The sequence below is a fragment of the Bos javanicus genome, chromosome 26 (genome assembly GCF_032452875.1).
Source record: "Bos javanicus breed banteng chromosome 26, ARS-OSU_banteng_1.0, whole genome shotgun sequence".
NCBI classification, from domain to species: domain Eukaryota; kingdom Metazoa; phylum Chordata; class Mammalia; order Artiodactyla; family Bovidae; genus Bos; species Bos javanicus.
This window is the reverse complement of record NC_083893.1, coordinates 45,972,400-45,991,998: the sequence shown is the minus strand read 5'-3', so window position 1 is coordinate 45,991,998 and position 19,599 is coordinate 45,972,400. Positions and strand designations below refer to the sequence as shown.

The following is a 19,599-nucleotide window of genomic DNA, read 5'->3' as shown; positions in this document are numbered from 1 at the left end:
GTATTCTTGCCTGGAGAATCCCAGCGACAGAGGAGCCTGGTGGTTTGCCGTCTACAGGGTCTCACAGAGTCGGACACAACTGCAGTGACTTAGCAGCAGCAGCAGCAGTAAGACTCAGTCACCCGGTAGAGGGGTTGCAATCACTCGGCTCATCCCCTGCACACTGGGGAAACGTGTACCTACTCACAGAGACCTCGTCATCAAAGACGTGATGGTAGAAGGTGGGCTGCAACCTCAGGAACTGGGCAGAGTAGGCGCCCTCACCAGCCACACCACCCAACTGTCAGTTCCCTAAGTGCACTGAGCGTCCCAGGAGAGGCAGGACTAGAGAAAAACTGGAGTTTTCAATCTCTCTTTGGGGAAAGTATTTTAAAATACCCCGTTAGCACATGTGCGTGCATGCTCAGCTGCTCAGTCATGTCCAACTCTTTGGGACCCCATGGACTGTAGCCCGCCCGGCTCCTCTGTACATGGAATACTCCAGGCAAGAATACTGGAGTGGGTTGTCGTTTCCTACTCCAGGGGATCTTCCCAACCCAGAGACTGAACCTGTGTCTCTTGTGTCTCCAGTACTGGCAGGCAGATTCTTTACCACTGAGCAGCAGGGAGACCCAACAGAGTGATCAACAAAAACAAAATTTTCTGACACCCAAACCTCTGCTGCAAAGGGAAGTTACTCTGAAGGCTTAATAGTAACATTTCAGCTGGACTCCCACTGCCCCACAAAAGCAGTCTTCGTGCTACAAATTCAAACAGAAATCTCCATATTATTACTAAGTCAAACACAGATACTCATCAAACTGTTTCCCAATTTTCCTATCACTTTATAGAGGATATAACTTAAAATTATAACCCTAAAATTGAACAGTTACTCTCAACATGGGTTATTAACATTAGCACGAGTTTTCTGAGTGCTAGAGATGATAAGAGGAGACAGCCCACTTCTGGCCCACTAATTGGAACACCCGTCAAAAATGAAATCATAAGCATGTTGTTTGAATTTGAATCATAAAACTTGGGGTCTCACATTTAAGGTTATACCAGTCTTTTGAGGTGAGGACCAGATGTCTTCTGTGCCTGTGGTCACCCCAGCTAGACTTCTGAGTTATCTGCCACGAACCACACCCGCTTCCCTGCAGTGGAACATGGTCTTGAGACAGCATCTGAGTTCGGGAGCCTTCTGGGTGTCGATCCACCCCTCCGTTTGTCACACTCAGTACTTTGTAGCAGCCTCCTCGTTCCAGAGCATTTCACCCACAGAAATAATTCCCTCTTGCCTCCAGTGTAGTGGTTTATGTAACACTCAGATAAATTACATCATTTCAATGGTGAGAACAAACAGCATACGCAGATCCAAGCCCAGCATCCTCTTGGTGAGCGCACAGCTGGAGAAGTGAGGACAGAGGGTCAGGGATCAAAGACAGAGAAGTCTCTTTGCCAGGAGCATCCAGCCCAGGTGGGTGGCAACACTGTCCCGGGGGGCACAGTGGTGGCTACTCCAGTCCTTACACTGCCATCAGAGCACCAAAGACGGATACAAGAGTGGTAACCAGCAGCTGTTGACACACCCAGATAGGAACCTTCCCTCACGGTTCTCTTTTGCCAAAAAAAGCATGGCAATTGGGGAAGAAGGGGGGATTCAGCCAGATGACGTCTTCGTGTTCGTCAGCCCTGTCAATCCTCAAATGTCAAATGCTCCCTGAAGAATAGAGGTTTCTTTGACAGAAAAGCATCCAGAACTCAATAGGGCAGAAGGACTCACCTGTCCAGGTAACCCTGCTGCACTGCAGTTGGGCAGGCAGACATCTCGGAGGTGAGCCAGAGGAACTGTCCAAATTGCAAAGGCTTTAAGAAAGAAGTGCCTCTTTTCTCATGGAAGAAACTGCAACGCCCCTCCATCAATTCCGGCAAGTACCTCTGTAGAGACAAGGCCATCGGGAGGAGACAGGTTCCAGCTCTGAGTCTCTGCAGTTGGCTCCATGCCTGGCTCCGGCAGCCAGGTCCTCAGCTATCAGGGCCTGCACCCTAGACTTCAGGAACGCTCTAGGGGCCCCCGGACCACCATCTCTGCTGCTCTTCCAGGTCCTTCCCGTAGGATGCCTGCGGCATCTCAGGACTGAAGAGGTGAAAGGAGTTTCAAAATGAAGACCTCCTCCAACGTCGGAGCCTGTGGTTGTCCCAGAGCCCAGGTGAACACAAGGGGCCCTAAGAGCTGCCAGTCTCTCCGTCTTGCAATTTGTCATACCTGCGTGCTGGCAGGCCCAGAGCCCTGGGGGTCAATGAATTTGACCCCGCCTGTCTTGCATTTACACATTGCTTTTCACCCGAAAACCAATTACTCTCTCCGAGCCGTGTAAGAATCCACCGTGTTGCCAGTAACACTTGGCCCAGGGACACGCAAAGGGGGTCGTGTCCAAGATGCGGCTGCCTGCCTGCATATTCAGCAACACAGCCCTTGAATAAACGCGTGCCTCTGCCAGGGATACGTATTTCTCTATAAAACAACAAGTCTGCCATGGAAATATACAGGGCATGGGGGGAAAAAAAAAAATCAAAGGGACAAAAGATCTTGAAGCAATTTCAGGGGAAAGGGCCACCAAGACCACAAGCAAAGGGTTGGAGACATCAACCTGCCTGGGACGGAAGTTTAGGTAGGGGGCCCCCAAGAGGTTAGGGCTCAGCTGCCATCCTCAGTCTTCAGAGGGGCGTCCATTAGATCTCTCAGTCCTGTGGGACTGCAGGAAGGGGTCGGGTAGGTCCTTTCTAGCTCTGAAATCCCGTGAATCAGTGGTCTACAATAATGAAATGGATGGAGCTGAGAGCTTCACAGAAAACACGTTGTTAGTCTCTCAGTCGTGTCTGACTCTGACACCCTGTGGAATGTAGGCCACCAGGCTCCTCTGTCCATGGCATTTCCCAGGCAAGAATACTGGAGTGGGGTGCCATTTCCTTCTCCAGGGGATCAAACTGGCATCTCCTACATTGCAGGCAGATTCTTTACCACTGAGCCACCTGGGAAACCCAACAGAAAGTCTACTTGGAGATAAAAGTCTGGGCATTCACAGGCATTTCTCAACTGAAAACATCCATTCCTATATTGGCAAATCAATTTACATAGAGCCAAACATCCATCCTTGGGCAATGGGTTTGTTCCGCTTCCTAGATGTTGAAACTCCAAGCCTCCAAAGTGACATCTTCCATCCCTGGGAATTTGGAGGTGGTTAGCAAGACAACATTTTTTTTTTCCCCCTAAAACGACACTCCTTCCATTGTGATCTGGACCAATTGTGAAATTCTAATTGAAGACCATCTCAGCATGAAACAAGATAACAAGAGATACAAGTTTTAGTTTTCTGTAGTAAAACTTTTTCTGACTTAACATCCATATTCCCTGTCAAAATAGGCTGTAATTATTTCAAAAAATGTTTGAAGGATAAATTACTAATATAATCTTTGCTCATAAGCAGTTGAAATGCTTTGTACCCACCCTATCTCGGTAAGTCTCTTGTCAGACTAATCTGATGAGTCATGCCAACTGATGACTCATCCTTTGTTCACATTTTGCTTCAAGAAGGAACAATGCAACATACCATTTCCCCTGCTTAACTGAAGTGGTAAATTCGTAAAATAATACCACAACAAAATGGCCTGAATTCAAATGTGTGCATTGTGATGAGGAGAGCCTCTGCTAGCCTCAATTCAAAGGCTTTGGGGGAATAAAAGCGAGATTTAAAAGATAATGATGATGATGATTCAGATTAATTAAGTAGAAGCCTTACCAGAATTTCAAATCTTCCTGTAAAGTGTTAGAATTCCTACCATCAATACCTTCCGGAGGAGGAGGCTGCCCACACCTGCGTCCTCTCTGTATCCTCAGGGCCATGGCACGGCTGACCTCGAGCCACACTACTAATTATGCAGTGAATTCCTGGATGTACTCAGCACCCAAAGGGAAGGGAACGCTGCTGGTCTGCAGGTCACTTTGTTTTCAGCACCCCAAAGGGAGGCAGCTTGCAGGATGCCCTGTTGTCCATATCATATTTTCATCTTTTGATATGAGCCACTGATGGTCAAGAATAGACAAAATTTCAAACCACCATTTTGATAAAATACTCGAGTCCCTTCCATTCAATGTTTGTATGCATTTCTTCAGCAAGCATTTTTCATGGAACTCCCAGGAGATGACGGGCTTGGCCCCAGACAACAGGAGACGAGGAATTGGTGAGCTGGCTGAAGACAGCCCCACAGAACCCCTGCCATAAGATCCCTATAACAATAGAGCGGTGACAACAGGGAGCCTTCTATTCCAAAGGTGAGGGCCACGGACCCAGTGAGGAAAGGCAGAGGATGGGGAGCCGAAGGAAACCAGGATGCTCCGGCGGGGGGATGGTGGACTCAGGAGACAGGACCACCTTGGAGGGGCACCACATTAGAGTGGGTCTAAATGCTAGAACACCTCTCCCATCTCCCAAGCTAGAGGGTTAGAAACAACCAGAGGGATCCAGGGGGATAAACAGCCAGAGCATTTCCAAGGATGGAAGGGGAGGGCTTGTGGCTGGCACATAGCATTCATCCTTACAGCAGCTGGGGAACTCTCCACTGTGCTGCAATCTTTAATTGCTTATCAAAGAGGCTCCCAGATTCCACAAGGTCTTCTCCAAAAAGACTCGAGGATTTCAGGAAAGACGAGAAAAATACTCTCATTTTATGAGACTGAAACAAGGATTTCACAGAATTAACAGTTTGCATTTTCTCAAATCATCGATGGAAATTCATTGCATCATCTATAAGAACATAAACCTGAAGCTGCAAAGATCCCACATGAAATGTGCCTGAAGTGTCGCTGATCCCAGAGCACTGCAAAAAGGGAGCTGGTGAGGGTGGCAGCCGTCAGGGCAGGCAGCAGGACTGGGCGTCTGGAGACTAATGAAGTCTTATTGTTAAGAGAGGTAATTGCATTTGTATGCAGAACTGGGGCCAGTGCTGGCCTGTCCAGAGCCCACTTGGAGTGGAATCTTTGCCGTCTTTGTCCTTTAGTGATTATCTCTTAGTGGAAGTGGCTTCCAGCCCTGCTTCAATTACCACCACTTGTGCATATTAACTTCTTAAACAACATGAACTGATGTGGAGGAAATTAGCCTTGTGTCTAATACTTAGTGCTCTTGCCTAGAATTTACAGTGAGTGATGGGGCGGGAAGAGATAACAGAACAGATTTCCCTGGAGAATATAATACCTTAGGTGATGTTGCTCTGATGTAAGGAAATATGTTTTAATAAAGTAAATTAAAAGTGAGAGGAAAAAAAAGTGATTTAACAGACCTCAAAATTCTCCCTGAAAATTCCCCAACCCAGTAATCCAAGCTTTGTCTGTTCTATTAGAATTCTATTTCTTTTTCCCCAGTATGTAAGGATTAGGTTTGAAGATCTTTAGTGACATTTTACTAACCTTTCGTATCAAAAATTCTAATGTGTAACTGAGTACAGCTGTAAAATTGAAAACTGATTTCTCATCTCAACATATTATTTGTAAAGCAATTAGTTAACATTTATTCAGCAGAGAAAGGCTAATTATACTGCCAGCCCTCCTCTTAAGACCCTCAAAAGTCAGTATTAATGAGGTAGTCATCTATGTCCAAAACAGTGTGAAGGGGTTACGTTGTTAGTGTCATGAGCAAATCAGTGTAATTCATTTTTTAGACAACCGTGGAAATTTTCCTTTGGGGTAGATATAGCATCCGGTCCTTAAAGCAATGACCATGTAAAGTTCCTGGGTGACTCAATGACAGGAGAAGCCACCTGGAGTTGGCAGGGGTCCCTCAACTGAAACTTCTCCCCCATCAGCCTCCCTGAAGGTACTGGTCCCATAGACATCACATCTCTGGGGAGGCAGTGGAGAGCTTGGGGCTTCAGGCTGGTCACTGCTGACACCACAGGACATGCATCGGAAGCTAATGTTCCTCTGGTCTGTCTGCTGAGAGCTGTCACTGGTCCATATCTTGGCTCTCTCTGCTCATGTCAGAACATGGGGAGCTCCTGAGAGTATCTTCAACTCGGGAGGCTTAGAGGAGCTGGGTTGCTTTGCATGTTAGCTCAAGCACTGTGACCCCAAGAAAGCATTCTTCCCTGAGCAGCAGACTGTCCATCCTTGGGATCCAGAACAGAAGACGGTGATGGCCAAGACCTCGGCTGACCTGACTCAGGTCACCTGGCTGGGCGCTTCAACCCTGGCACCTGCAGGACTCACTGCAAATGATTTTGGAGAGTCCTGTGTTCTCTCCTTTTAACTGCCCTTACCATCCATGTCCTGCCTAAAGATGTTTGTTCTTCTTTTTTTTTTTTTAATTAAAAATGTGTGCTCTTTGTTGAGGCCAGGAACAGCAGCAGATTGGCAGCCCACATTTAATACTTATCCACCCCTTCTAAATATAATCTCTGATCTTGATGACTTGCTAGGAGTGTGGCCTCAGTTACGCTTGATACCACTCGTTAGTGATCTGGTCCCTTTCTTACCCAAGAAATTATTATGGGTAGAGGTTACAAACAGTATTTAGTCTTTCTGCTTTGACCTCTCTGTGGCTTGAAATTATGGGAGGCTCAAACACAGTTCCCTCATCCCTGTGCACCTGGCCAGCCCTCAGATTTGAGCTCTTAGCTGCAGCATGGGTGGTAAATCAGTCTTTCTACTCCAGAGGAAGTCACAGATAAGAAAGATACCAATGGTGGGGCTTCAGCCAAGCCAAAAAGGAATGACTATTCTCCCGTGTGGGCAGGACACGTAACAGGATGTATTCAGAAAGGTCACAGTCCAACTATAATTTTAGCTATTTCAGAGTATAATTTATAGCTAGCCAGCCAATGTTTTGCTTTTTATACCCATAATTTCTTTGCCATAGGATATCATGAAAAGGGGATAGATCTTATAGTTCAGGGATTAATATTACTGAATGCCCATTTATTTCTGGTATTTTAAATCTTACAGTGATTCTGTAAACTTTTATCATGCACCTACTGTGTGCGAGAATGGTGGCAAAAGAGGTTCATTATAATGAATCATTTCTATGTTCATAGCCTTAATATTGGAAACGATCAGAATGAGATCCATGTACACATAACAGGTATATAACATGGGCACATTCTGTGTATATATGTTCGTTTTTTAAAGATTTTTTGATGTAGACCATTTTAAAGTATTGAATTTGTTACAATATTGCTTCCGTTTTACATTTCGGTGTTTTTGACCCAAGAGGAACGTGTGATAGATCCTAGCTCTCCAACCAGGGATCAAACCCGCATTGCCTGCATTGGAAGGTGAAATATTAACCACTGAACTGGCAGGGAAGTCCCCGTATGTCCCTTCTAATGAGTATTATAACTAGGGAACAAAGCAGCAGCATTCTGCTGAGAATGGAATTGATGGGATATGGGTTTAGGTCATCAGTTTATTTCAGTAAACCGAGATTCTGTGCTGAGCCTGTCACAGTATTAAAGGCACCACAGAAGATGCTGACGTCAACACAGCCTATCCCTCGATGAGTGAGGGAACTGAGAAAAGGCGCTACGATCAACATGAGCCAGAAGTGCTCTGGTGAACATGTGTAGAGACCCTCAGAAGTTGGTCCAGAGGGGTTTGGACAGGACAGGGAGGGGGCAGGTATACGTGATGGGTCTGGAACATCCATGGAAGGAAGAGGCAACGGTGACCTAGGTGCACAGGATGAGCAGTCACGGGGTCTCAGGTTTCCCTAAGGTGGCTCGGGTACTTGGAAATCAGGTTAGGGTGGGGGCGAGGTGGACAGAAGACACACCGGATGGCTGTTTCCGCAGCCAGAGTGAAAACAGCTGAAGGTCTGTGAGGGCAGAGGAAGTCCCCGGAGCTTGCTGAGAGGCGGCTGCCCCAGACCCAGCAGATGGGAGCGGGCGGGAAGGGCACGTCCAGCCAGAGCCAAGGTGCCCAGCTCGCCGGCTGAGTCTGGGAAGGACAGAGCAGGAGGCTGTGGAAACAACGCAATTCTGGACATGCTGGCTGGATGGGACTCGCCAGGAGTCACGTGGAGATGTGTCCGGGGAGGAGGATGGCTGTCTTGGGTCCTGGTTCTTCTCTCTGAAGGCACAGCTGGGGTCGTGTATGTAAACCCGTGCCCAGAAGTGAAAAGTGACCTGCCTGCTCCACCTGGCCTGCAAGGGGGCGCGCCTGACCTTCAGCTTCCTCTGAACAACGCTGTGTCCTCCGTGGGGCTATCAGACTTGATGTATTGTTCTGGGGACGCTGTCTGTCCCACCCAGGCCCACTGATGACAGCTTTCCCACACCCCAGCGAGCTGGCTGCCCTGGGCTTGCCCCAATTTCCACGCACATTTGGTGGCTCCAAGGAGCCCCCTGGCAGTGGGGGCATCTCCACCGTCACTTCCCAGCCCAGGAAGCTCCAGTGCCCGAGGGTGGCACGATGTATCCACAGTGGCAGAGCGTGAGTCAGACAGAGCCGCACGGAGCCCCGATGACTCTGTGATCTGATGCAAAGAGAATGAAAAACAGAGGCCTCTGCTCCGCAGCCCACTGAGCCCTGCTGACACTATCAAGATTGGAGAAGTCAGACATCTCAGGTTTTCTTCCAGTCCAGGACACACACAAGTGCCTGGGAGCCAAACTCGCCCGCTCTTGACTCTTCACGGCTACCCCCAGGGGGGATGGAGAAAAGGATGGTCTATGTCCATTTCCCCTTAAATTAACTCGAGGAGCAGGCAGCAGCTTGCTTAGGCAACTGTGGCAAGGCTTGGGTATTTATAGGAGCAGCAGACACCAGAGCGTCTGCAGAGACGCCAGGACCACGCTCCTCTGCAGAATCGTGTGACGTCGTGGGGAGAAGCGTTACTACAAGCCGGGCAGAGATGCCGGGAGGACAACAAAGCCTGGGCCGGTGGCCAGAGCAGCCGGAAGTCCAGAGCAGATTTTTATTTCCTTGGAAATGGACAGAGTGATAATTCTGTTAGTGAAGTCCCTATACATAAAACTTCCATTTTCAAGAGAAAAAGACTAACCAAAGACGTGAGGTGTGTGTCCTCTGGACACACATACATCATACATCACAGGGAGTCCTGTACATGTGGCCATAGGTTTTAGTGGGCACGTCGGCCAGTGCGGCGTCACTGCCCACTCAGCTCTCAGAATGTGCATTTGGCTGGATGGATGCAGGCAAGGAAAAGAGAGATATAAAAGGTAAATACTAACAGAACCCAGGGGTTCATATCTTGTAAACAGTTCAGGGACTGCTCCTGGATGACCCAGCACAGTCTTCAGGCTGCCTTTGAACTCAGGACCAAAGGAGAGAGCACGCAGGTTAGGTGAGGCTGGCTTGGCTCCAGCCCCTTCACACTCTGGCTCGGAACGTCCCGAGTCAGGACTTCTTCCAGAATGCTTATCCTCCGGAGGCGTGAGGGCTCAGCCTGCTGTACGCGTCCACTGGACAGCCCATCACAGACACCAGATCTCACCTGCAAGAGTCGGGCGGCACCACCAGCAGCCTCCTGCCTCGTGTGCGGCTGGACCCTGAGACCCCGGAGGTGGCAGGAAGCTGTGTAACCCCCCACGGAGTCCTAAGAGATGAGGCGAGCCCCAGAGGTCAGACTTGGAACACCGGGGGATGCATCTCCAAGCTGGAGCTGGGGTGGCATGTCCCGCCACATGATGGACGCATGCCCCCTTGATGGAGCTTAGATGCGACATCCTGCCGAAAGCCACACCAGGGCCTGTAGCCCCCAGGGCAAGTGGGAAGGGACTCAAAAGATGCTCCTAGGATCTCCTTCGCAGAGCACAGCTGGCCATTGGCCAGCGCACCCTCGCACCCCACCCATCCTAAGATCTTACTGCAGACCCTCCCAGAAAAGAGAACATCAGGAGTGGAAGTGGAGACAGCAGGCTCTGAACAGATCCTGGTGTGCGATTTGCAACAGAAGTTTCAGAATCTTCTTCAATTAGGTTCTGACAGAAGACAGCCTGGCCACAGATTCCACTGGGAGAGGACTCCAGCGCCACTGCCTGGGGGAGAAGCCCTGGTTATCTTTATGAGGAGGGGGCTCGCCAGGGGGAAGAGCCAGGGGGCACCTCCAATATCATCAACCAAGACAGAGCAGCCCAGGGCAACTGGGATGAAAGCTGCTATGGGATTTGTGTTTTAAGGCTCATGCGTTAATTCAGTAAACATCACACAGGTGACTGCCACGGCTCAGGCCCTGCTGTAGGTGCTGGGGGCAGAGACAGGTGGCATTCACCCCGGCACAGCGGCTCCATTCAGGGGATGGAGACAAAATGATACAGAGCCAAATTCATAATCATGCATCATCGGTAGTGGGTGCAGAGGAAGAAGAAAGGACGGTTCTGGGGGACCTTGAAGAAGGTGCTAGAAGGTCAGAAGGCCCTGTGTGTCTGGGGACAGAGGGGTGAGGCGTGGCTGCCACCCTCGAGCCAGGACACGTGCCCCAGGCCGGGGAGAAAGTAACATGGTGACTGCGGCCCCACACCCAGCTCTGGGACGGTCACAGCCGCCACCGCCACCACTCACACAGGCAGCGTCCCCGTGATCAGGGTCCAGACCCAAAGCGAGGGCCGTTGCCCCTCCAGAGGCAGTGCCCCCATCCCCACTGCCAGGCCCCATCCGGACCACTCACTATGTTAAACAGGGAGGCATGGGCACAGGGTCCAAGTGCCCTCGAGTGCCCACCGCTGGCTTCCGTCCAAGTCATCTGAGCGAACAGGGGCAGCAGGTGCGGCTTTATCCTGGCCATTTGGCCGCTGAGACTGAAGGGACATTTTGCCCTGTGTCAGCTAGAGTCAGCCAGACGATTAACCTTCGGCCACCGCCCTGTCCAGCCAGCTGTCTGCTTCTGACTCGCCCCGCTGACCCGGTGAGCTCCCTCCTAAACGAGAAAAGCCCCGCTGGACTGAGCCCTTTGCATCATTCTAATCTGACCGCAGGGCACGGCGCTCCATAGTCTGCCTGGCGGGTGCCGGAGCACCGCTCCATAGTCTGCCTGGCGGGTGCCGGAGCACCACCTGACAGGCAGGTGTGCAGTCACCTGGGGCAACAGACGGGGAGAGAGGTGCCGGGCTCAAGGTCACCTCGCTCCAGGGCACTCCAGGTCACTCCCCGCACAAAGAAACCGCTCTGGACGGCAGCTTCTTGGGCACGGGGGACTCCAGACAGGAGTCAGCTGACAGATGAAGTCGAGTCATCTTGTTAACAAGGACTCAGATTAGATTATGCTGTGATTACATGGTTCTGCGGTGTGATAAATTGGTTAATAACAGGATTCCCACTGTAGATGCTTAATGGGAATTCAATAATTACAGGTACCAGAATTGTACCGTTGGCCCAGGAAATGCTAGTGCCTGCCCTCTGATCTAATAACACGAAAGCTATTTGGGCCTACTGAGATGGTTATGATCTGGAGAACACGCTTTCAGTACTAAACCTGGACAGATACTAGCCTTGACAAAACGACTCTTTTGTGCCTACGCTACCATATTGGATACCATAACATCTCACAGACTCAATGGCAAGGTTCTTGTTTTCTTTGTTAAATGTCCAAGTCAAAGAATACTTTCATAGGTTGTTGCCATTATACAATGAGTGACCAACAGATGATAAGGAGAAAGTAATATTTGAATCGCATTTTATAGTTTAGGAAGTTTTTATTTTTCAAGGGAGACAGTACGGGAGGATCCTTATCGCTTTCCAGTGAAATATCAGGGCAGCCATTCTTATACCCCTTCAAGCGAAGGGGACTGAACCTTGAGGAGGTGAAGGGGTTTATCTGAGCTCCCCTGTCCCACACCCCCCACCACAGCAGCAAAGGCGAAAGCCACAACGGAGATCCCCGTTCTTCCTACTGAAATGATAGCCAAGGCTCGCGTTTCACAAAGGCAGCGTGTCCTGAGGTTTGCACTTTTCACAACTGTCCCCAAGAGGAACCAAACCTCCATCAACCCCTGTTGTAGACTAGCAGGTCATGAGTTCACGGGGTTTTATTCTATTTCCTATAAACTGCAGCATAATGCAAAGAGGCCATTTCAAATGAAGGGGGGGAAAATCATTGTTTTGGGAGCAGAGAGAAAACTAGTCATAAACTTCTCTGATGGTATTTTTAATTTTTTACTAATATAGCCTATGATGATAAGAAAAATGGACCAGTGGATTTAAAGCATAAAACGGTCCATTAGATGGGTCTTGAACTTGTTTTTAAAGCTCCAGATAATACAGCTTTGCTGTTTTGTCTTTCCAAAACGTCAAAATGTGGCTAGGATTAATGGTTCTCTAAATCAATGGAATATCATGTTTATAAATGGTTTACAGTTCCACTGGATATAAAATGTTATGAGCACATGTATTATCATCACTGCTGAGCCTGTACTGAAGTCTACGGGCATTTCGACGGGCACCCAGAGCAGACAGGGAAGGGGCATGGAGCGGAGGTCTCCGGGGGCCTGGTGACACAGCACCCAGGTTCACGTTACAAGGGTCCAGGCGAGGAAAGCAGAAGGGAGCCGGGCCCATCGCCCCTTGGCTGACCACGGAAGACTGACACTGGAGCAGGGGGTCCTACGCAAAGTTAGGGGCCTGCAGTGGTCCTTCCCAAAGCCATGGAGAGTTGGGAGGACTCCAGGCAAGCTGCAGCATTATTAGGAGAAATTTCATGGCAAACAAGATACACTTAAAAATCCACTTTAATGCTGTCGTTCTAACACAAACACTGTCCCTGCTGGTGAACGTCCTTTCCTATGGCTACATGTTTGCACATCATGGCTTCAGCCGTGTAATTACAATTCTACGTTATTTGCACCGAATACTACGTTTTTGCCAAAAACAAACAAACAAACAAACAAAAAAAAAACATCTTTGAGAACCACTGAGTGGCGTTCAGTGGTGTTGACTTGATAAAACACACATTTTTTGGATATTTGGGTTCTTGCCACTTTTTCAAGCAGATGAGATTTTTCAAAGGAGCCCAGAAGCCAAGGTCATGTCACTTAACAACAGTTTCAGGTGAGATGAATGGATTACTCTGACCTTGTGAAAAGCTGCAGAGCTTCCAAGCACCTGGTGCAAATGTACTAAGATGACCCCTAAATGCTCCATATCTTTGCTTAACTATTTATTCCATGAAGCACACTTATGTAGTCCATTGACAAGCAAAAAGGTGATTCACATGTCACATTTATGGTTTCAACAGCCTATGCTTTCACACCATGTACACTAATAAAGCTTCAGGGGTGTGTGATGAATGTTGTTATTTTCAGAAGAAAGTGAACTTTTTGGAGATAGTTCATAATGATTGAGAGTTCAAACATATTCTCGCCAATTGCTTAATGTTGAGCCTTAAAATGACATCATGAACATCATCCAAATGATCATTACGCGGGGAGGATGGCATCGAAGTCTGCTGTCACTAAGGGAGCTCTTTAGACAGGAAAGACCGAGCCACTAAATCCGTCCCTCTCTTTGCTTTCTAGTGTGGAGCTAGATTTCAAGCAGCAGGAAGACAAACTCCAGCCAGTTCTGCGGAAACTTCACCCGTTCGAGGAAACTCAGGTCGCACCCTCGCCTTACACTCAGGAGACGTACTCCTCAACTCCCAAGCAAAAATCCAAAACTGAATCTAAAAAGCACGGACGGTGGAAACTCTGGTTCCTTTAACCCTCGCGGTGTTTGGAGTCTGAAGGCCGTCTTGAAAACCCACTGGAGTTCAAAGTAAAGCCTTTTCCAAAACTAACAGGATGGAGTGAAGGGTGGCTGGGCCGGGCGTCACCCAGTTCTCCCCCTGCTTACCAAAAAGGCCTTTGTGACAGATCAGCTCACAGAGGCAAGGGAGTGCAGGTCATACCTTGCCAGCTGTCTCTGCAGTTCGGGGGTGTGGGATGTAAAATCGGAAAGGAAACCTAACACAGTCAAAGGTGATACCTAAAAATTCTATGCCCCTACCCCCAGATCGGCAAGGATTAGGTTATCAACCTGCAGAACGGCAGGCTGTCACTCTGTAACACAGCGAAAACTCATAATTATTTTCAAGCCTTTATTTTTTTTTAATACTGAGAAGAAAAAGTAGCCCTTACGTTTGCAAAGGACTTCATTTTTACGTTTAATTTTGCAAATAAGCGGGGGTGGGGGGGAGGGGGGTGTGCGAGTGCAATTTTCAGCACATCAAATTCCAGAGAAAGCACAATTTTTTTCAAGTGGTCGGAGACCATGAATAATCTCTAAAATGTGACTCTATGTATATTTGCCTTCATGTGCTGTAGCGCTAAGCCAAGTGGCATCTCAGTGTCACACTGACACCTCGTATTCAGCGTCTCCTTCATCTCCAGACCGGCGACACGCTTTCTGCTCCTGCTCAAAATGGCCAGCAGCAGCCAGGAGTCCCCCAGAGTCAGGACATGCTTTTAATCACTGCGAGTTGACAGGGTCAGCGCTATCGGACACTAAGCTTTCATAGATCTCATTTTTTAATCTTTTGGTACCCAAAGGCCAAATGATAAATCCTGGCAAGAATCTGAAAACCCACATAGAGATACACAATGGATTATACAGACACCGATAAATCACAGGCATTCTCTGCCACCGGAAAGTGTTTCTGTGGATCAATCTCTGAGACACTGTTCATCACGAAAGCCTAGCCAGATGTTTGAGACCATTCGTTATGTTTTGTAACAGCTGGGGAAGATCTGACCATCTCTAAGCGAAACCCTGTGCTTAGTTTAGCTGCTACCAACAAACCACCTTAATGTCACCCACATTTAACCTGTTAGTGAGCTGTACTAAATGACAATACCTAGGGGAAAGCTGTGAATCAAATGTTTTTAGCTCTTTTTTAAAATAAATCGTGTCACCTCGAGTTCTCTTTTGATTACACATTGCAATATAAATCTCAGTTCCTTTATTTTTTCACTCATTCCTTTGCACCTTTGCAGCTACCTTTTTATAGAATTCAAAAGCCCCTACTCTATTAATGACTCTGTCTATCAAATTTTGGCTTTTCACAATAGGAAGTAGGCATCTTCTTTTGCCTTTTTTTTTGGGGGGGGGAGGGTACAACTTCAATTTTGAGTCATTTGTGAACGTACAAGGAAGCGGAGTCTCCTAGTCTCTGTCCAGCCGTTTCTGATCTAATCTCATGCTCACATGCACACCTTATTGATCAGATGCCAATAGGGTGGTCAACCTTGGTAAAAGGATCCACCTGCATTTCTCAGATTGGAGCTATTTCTTGCCATGCGTTTTCCTTCTGACTCAACAGCAAATCTATTTTTTGTTCTCAGTGTTCTGATTCTACAAGGACCTTAGTGGGCTTGAAAAAAAAGAAAAGAATGACAGGAGTATCTCACGTAAGCATTCTTTGGGGGTTACTCCAGCTCTCTCGCAGATGTACGCTTTAATTAAAAGAAAAAACATGCATCTTTTGTGGAATCGATATATGAGGATATGAATCCTTGAATATCACTTAATAGAATTGAGAAATATTTTTGTGCAAGGAGAAGACTGAGTTAAGTTGATCAAATACCATGAAGGAAGTGCAATTGTTTCGTGTAGAGATAAAATTTGAAAAAAAATGTGTTTCATGTATTTTATACTGTTTTTAACTAAAGTTATAAAAACATGTTTGCAACAAGTTATCTCTCCTTGTGTCTTCAGAACCCCGACTGTCTCAGTGAATTGAAATGAGTGTTAGCAGCTTTCTGCTTAGTACCATAATTCTGTCTACACAAGAGGACATCCTCGTAAACAAAGTAATATCACTGTCTGAAAGCAGTCTAGACCAAAAAAAAAAAAACATTTTCAGAATCTAAAAGGAAACTGAAGATAAATGAATTCCCATCTAAACATGAAACTATCTTCAGAATAGGAAAAAAAATATTTTCAATCTCATTTCATGACTGCAGCGTGTCACTCACAGGTGATGACTCTTCTCTTAGAAAGATTTACGTAAAATCTTTGATACAAAACCAAGGTAAAAAGTACCGTGTTCCCGCATATGTAGATGTACACGTGGCATTACGTATAGAGATTAAATTATTATACTTGTCACTAAGTTCTTTATTAATTTTTAAATAAAAAAAAATCAAAGGTCATGTTTTGTGCGGCTATTAAACTTATTTCATAGTCTGATTAGTTTGGGAAAAGAGAAGCCATTCATCTAAGGAAATAATAATGAAGGAAGGGTGTTCAGGCTGAAGAGAACGTCACAGAGTCTTCAGAAGAGGAGAACGTTCCCAGGGTGCGGGCCTGGCCTGGTGGGGGCGGGGCAGGGGCAGGGCTGGAATCCAGCTCAGACTCAGTTGACCAGGTCACATCCGCTGGCACAGCCTTCAGCTGCCAGGAGGGCGTGATGGCTTTTGAGATCAAAGGGCACCATGCACAGGAGGATCTGGCTGAGCTCTAATTTTTGAAGAACCTCAGGGACAACCAACCTCACTGGTATTTCCAGGGCAAGTCCTCTCATCCCCCCGCCTCCCCCGAGGCAGATTCTAGACCATCCATCCAGCAAGTGCCCAGCCCCAGGAAACTGGCCGTCTCCTTCCTTTCTTCCTCCCTCTTTCTTCCTCCCTCCCCGGGATGGAAGACCAGGGCCTCCATTGGGCTGAGCACCCTGCCTCTCCCATGAAGACCAGCCCAAGCCAACCTTCTCTCCCAAGGGATAAGGCCCTGCAGAAACCTAGGAGGGGAGAGTCACCACCTGCTTTCGCGGGCTCTGCAATAACAAAGTCCGCTCACAAGGATGGGGCTGGGACAGAAGGCCCCCGCTGCCCTCAAGTCCCTCTGGGCAAAGAAGGGGTCAGGAGTCAGGATGGTGTCAAGATGGGGAGGAAGAATCCATGCCTGGAGCGCCTGGGGAAACTCCAAATCACACTCGACAATCATCTGTGAGCCGCATGCTGCTCACACATGTGCTCACACCGTGCTGCGTCACAGGTCCTCTCTTATCGATAACCAGATTCAAGACATTCTGCACACAGGTGCCCACCTATCACACTGCAAGTGTGTGACTAGCCTCCAAGGAGTGGTCCCAGGGCTCTGCATATGGCCCTTCAGTCTCCGACGATCCCCCAAGCGGAGTATGATCAGGGGGAAGTCAAGACGTGGGAAAACCTTGCTCTCTGGGAAAGGGCACAAGAAGTTGGCAGAAGTTCCCCCCATCCCACGAGGTTGCCGAGATGTCCGTTGCCATGGAGACCTGAGGTGTGGCAGTCATGGCGTCGTCGTTCATGGACCCACACCAGGCTGACTCCAGTCTCAGATGGTAACAGTGAGCACGCCTCGCAAAGCCATTCTCCCTGGGGTACCACCATGGGCAAGGCGGATCTGAGATACACCACGCTCAGTTCCAACCCAGAAGACGCACCATGCAATTCAAGTGCTTGCTTTGTGCTTCTCACTGAAGACAGCGAGAACAAAAGAGGAGAGACAGGCCGCGAACCTCTCCGTTCCATGCTGTCTGTGAGGACACAACGTGTTTACAGAGCCCACCACAGCTGGAATGGTTCTTTGGGAGCATTTTTATCAGCGAGCAAAATTTGACATGATTACACGTCACCTAAAGGTCACAGCAGCTGCCTTCCACACTGATGCGTCTCCTTTTATCTAGAAAATCTCTATCATTGGCACACTTGGCGTGGGATAAGTGCACAACCCATTTACTGAGCGGAAGAGAAGAGCTACACGGTTCAGGAACGACGTCGCGCTCTGTGAACTGGCGGTAACTCATCGTGCTGTTACGCGCACACACGTTCGGACAGGTGAGACGCCTAGGTGCGAGCAGCACACTGCCTCTTAAGGAACTCAATAATTAAGGGACAGTTTGGGATGAATATGCAAGAACCGCACAGCATGTTTTACCCAGGGAATGACGTGGTCTTTATTTCCTCGGCAACAAATCCACGGTCAGTAACCATGCTTGAAAAAATAGGAGGGCCACAGAAAGGAGAAAGGCAGGAAGCACTGCTGTACAAATACCAAATGGGAAGGAATCGATAAAGTCATCACAGCTCATGTGTGCGCCCACATCAGGATGGTTTTCTGCGAGTCAGATGTGTTCTGAGTAGATTTATTAACAAACACACGTTAGAGACACTTTTTGTAACACTCACATAGAAAAAGCAGATACTGTCCACTTGAAACTTTTATAATGTATTGTTTTCTTCTGCGAAGCAAGGTTAAGATCAGCACTTTGTTAAAAGCACATTCATACGTAAAGTCCATTAGAACAGATATTGCAAAATGAATGCACGTGCATGGGGACAGAACGTCTTTGTGAAAAGTCTTGGTGATAATCTTGGTAAAGGGGCTGAATGCTGGGGGAGACCACGTCTCTTACAGTATTTTTTGATGCAGAAGCATGTCAGGTCCTTGTAAGTCACGCAGGCTCAAAGAAAGCAGTGGGTTTTCACTAACCGCATCTTCCCTATCATCGGTGCTACTGCCACAAGGAAACACCGCACCCATCAACGACCCCTACAGCTGGTTCTCAGAGCGGAAACAAAAGAACTTCCATCCCTTGAGTCTAGGGAATGAGGAGGTCTGCTGCTCACAAGAGCAAGTGGTGAACGCAGGCAGAATTTTTCCCATTGCTAAGCCTACATCTGCCAGTCTTCCAGGGGAATCTTTCTTTTGAAGAGGCCCACATTCTCATGTTAGTGAATTAGTCATTTTCAGTCTTCTGGTGTGTATCCAGGCCACAGAAAAAATCTTTAAAAGTCCTCACTCAATTACACTTTTAAACGACCCATTAACGAATGTAAAGCTGAACATTTGAAAGTAGCAGCAGTGGCTAACATCACAGGAGAAGGAACAGTCATATGTATTATCCTCTATGCTCTCAACCCAGCTTTATTTACAGCACTTGTTCCAACAAAGACACAGTCTGTGTTTGTCCGGAGGTCCTGTGTGAGGGTCGGGGTACCCATGTCACTCACCAGGTAAGTGGTTGGGTCACCTGCCCACCAGACAAGAGCACCTAAGCCCCCAGGGCCCCTACTCGGAACCGAACACAATGACCGAGAAGGTGCCGAGCGCTGTCAGCCTAGAAATGTTTTCAAAGAGGAAGAGAAAAATCAAATCTGAAATCAGACAATGTAAAACTCGGCATTTCAACCCAGAACTCTACAGCATCAGACAATCCTGGAATAAAGATGAAATGGCATCTTAATTCTGTGGTCAGATACTGCAAGTCTTCTGTGTTAGGGCCCATGGTCAACATCCAAGCCATCCACAACCCTAAACTTGCCAAATGCAGTTTCCTTTGTCAAAAAGGCATCCACTCAGTAGGATCATGGCATATTTTTATCCTCTGCCTGAGATGTGCTCCAACGGCCCATTTCAAATACAAAGTTGAAAGGTATAAAATGAACTAAAACAAGTGACATATAACCAACTGCATGGGGTTTATAAGATACCACAGATACAGGTAAAAGAAAAGGCTTACACTGTACATCACAGCTTAGCCAGTAAAGTGTGAAGTCCCCCAGTTCTCAGTCCTGGATATGAATGGATGGGAAAACTGCCAGGCCACAACAGCATCCCCAGCTGATGAATAATTCTGTTGGAAACAGAGGTCA

The 19,599-nt window shown here is 47.8% G+C and overlaps 2 protein-coding genes across 4 annotated transcripts in view; one reads left to right on the top strand and one right to left on the bottom strand.

The window, feature by feature from the left end:
* INSYN2A (inhibitory synaptic factor 2A) overlaps positions 1-14,882 on the top strand; it is a 61,524-nt gene extending 46,642 nt beyond the window's left edge. For both annotated transcript variants that reach the window (XM_061403989.1, XM_061403990.1), the window contains one exon: positions 13,504-14,882. In XM_061403989.1, coding sequence (XP_061259973.1) covers positions 13,504-13,687 — 184 coding nt within the window. In that variant the 3' untranslated portion in view covers positions 13,688-14,882. The remainder of the gene's footprint in view (positions 1-13,503) is intronic.
* Positions 1-19,599, bottom strand: part of DOCK1 (dedicator of cytokinesis 1) — a 560,513-nt gene that overhangs the window by 322,955 nt on the left and 217,959 nt on the right. The gene's annotated exons all lie outside the window — the stretch shown is intronic.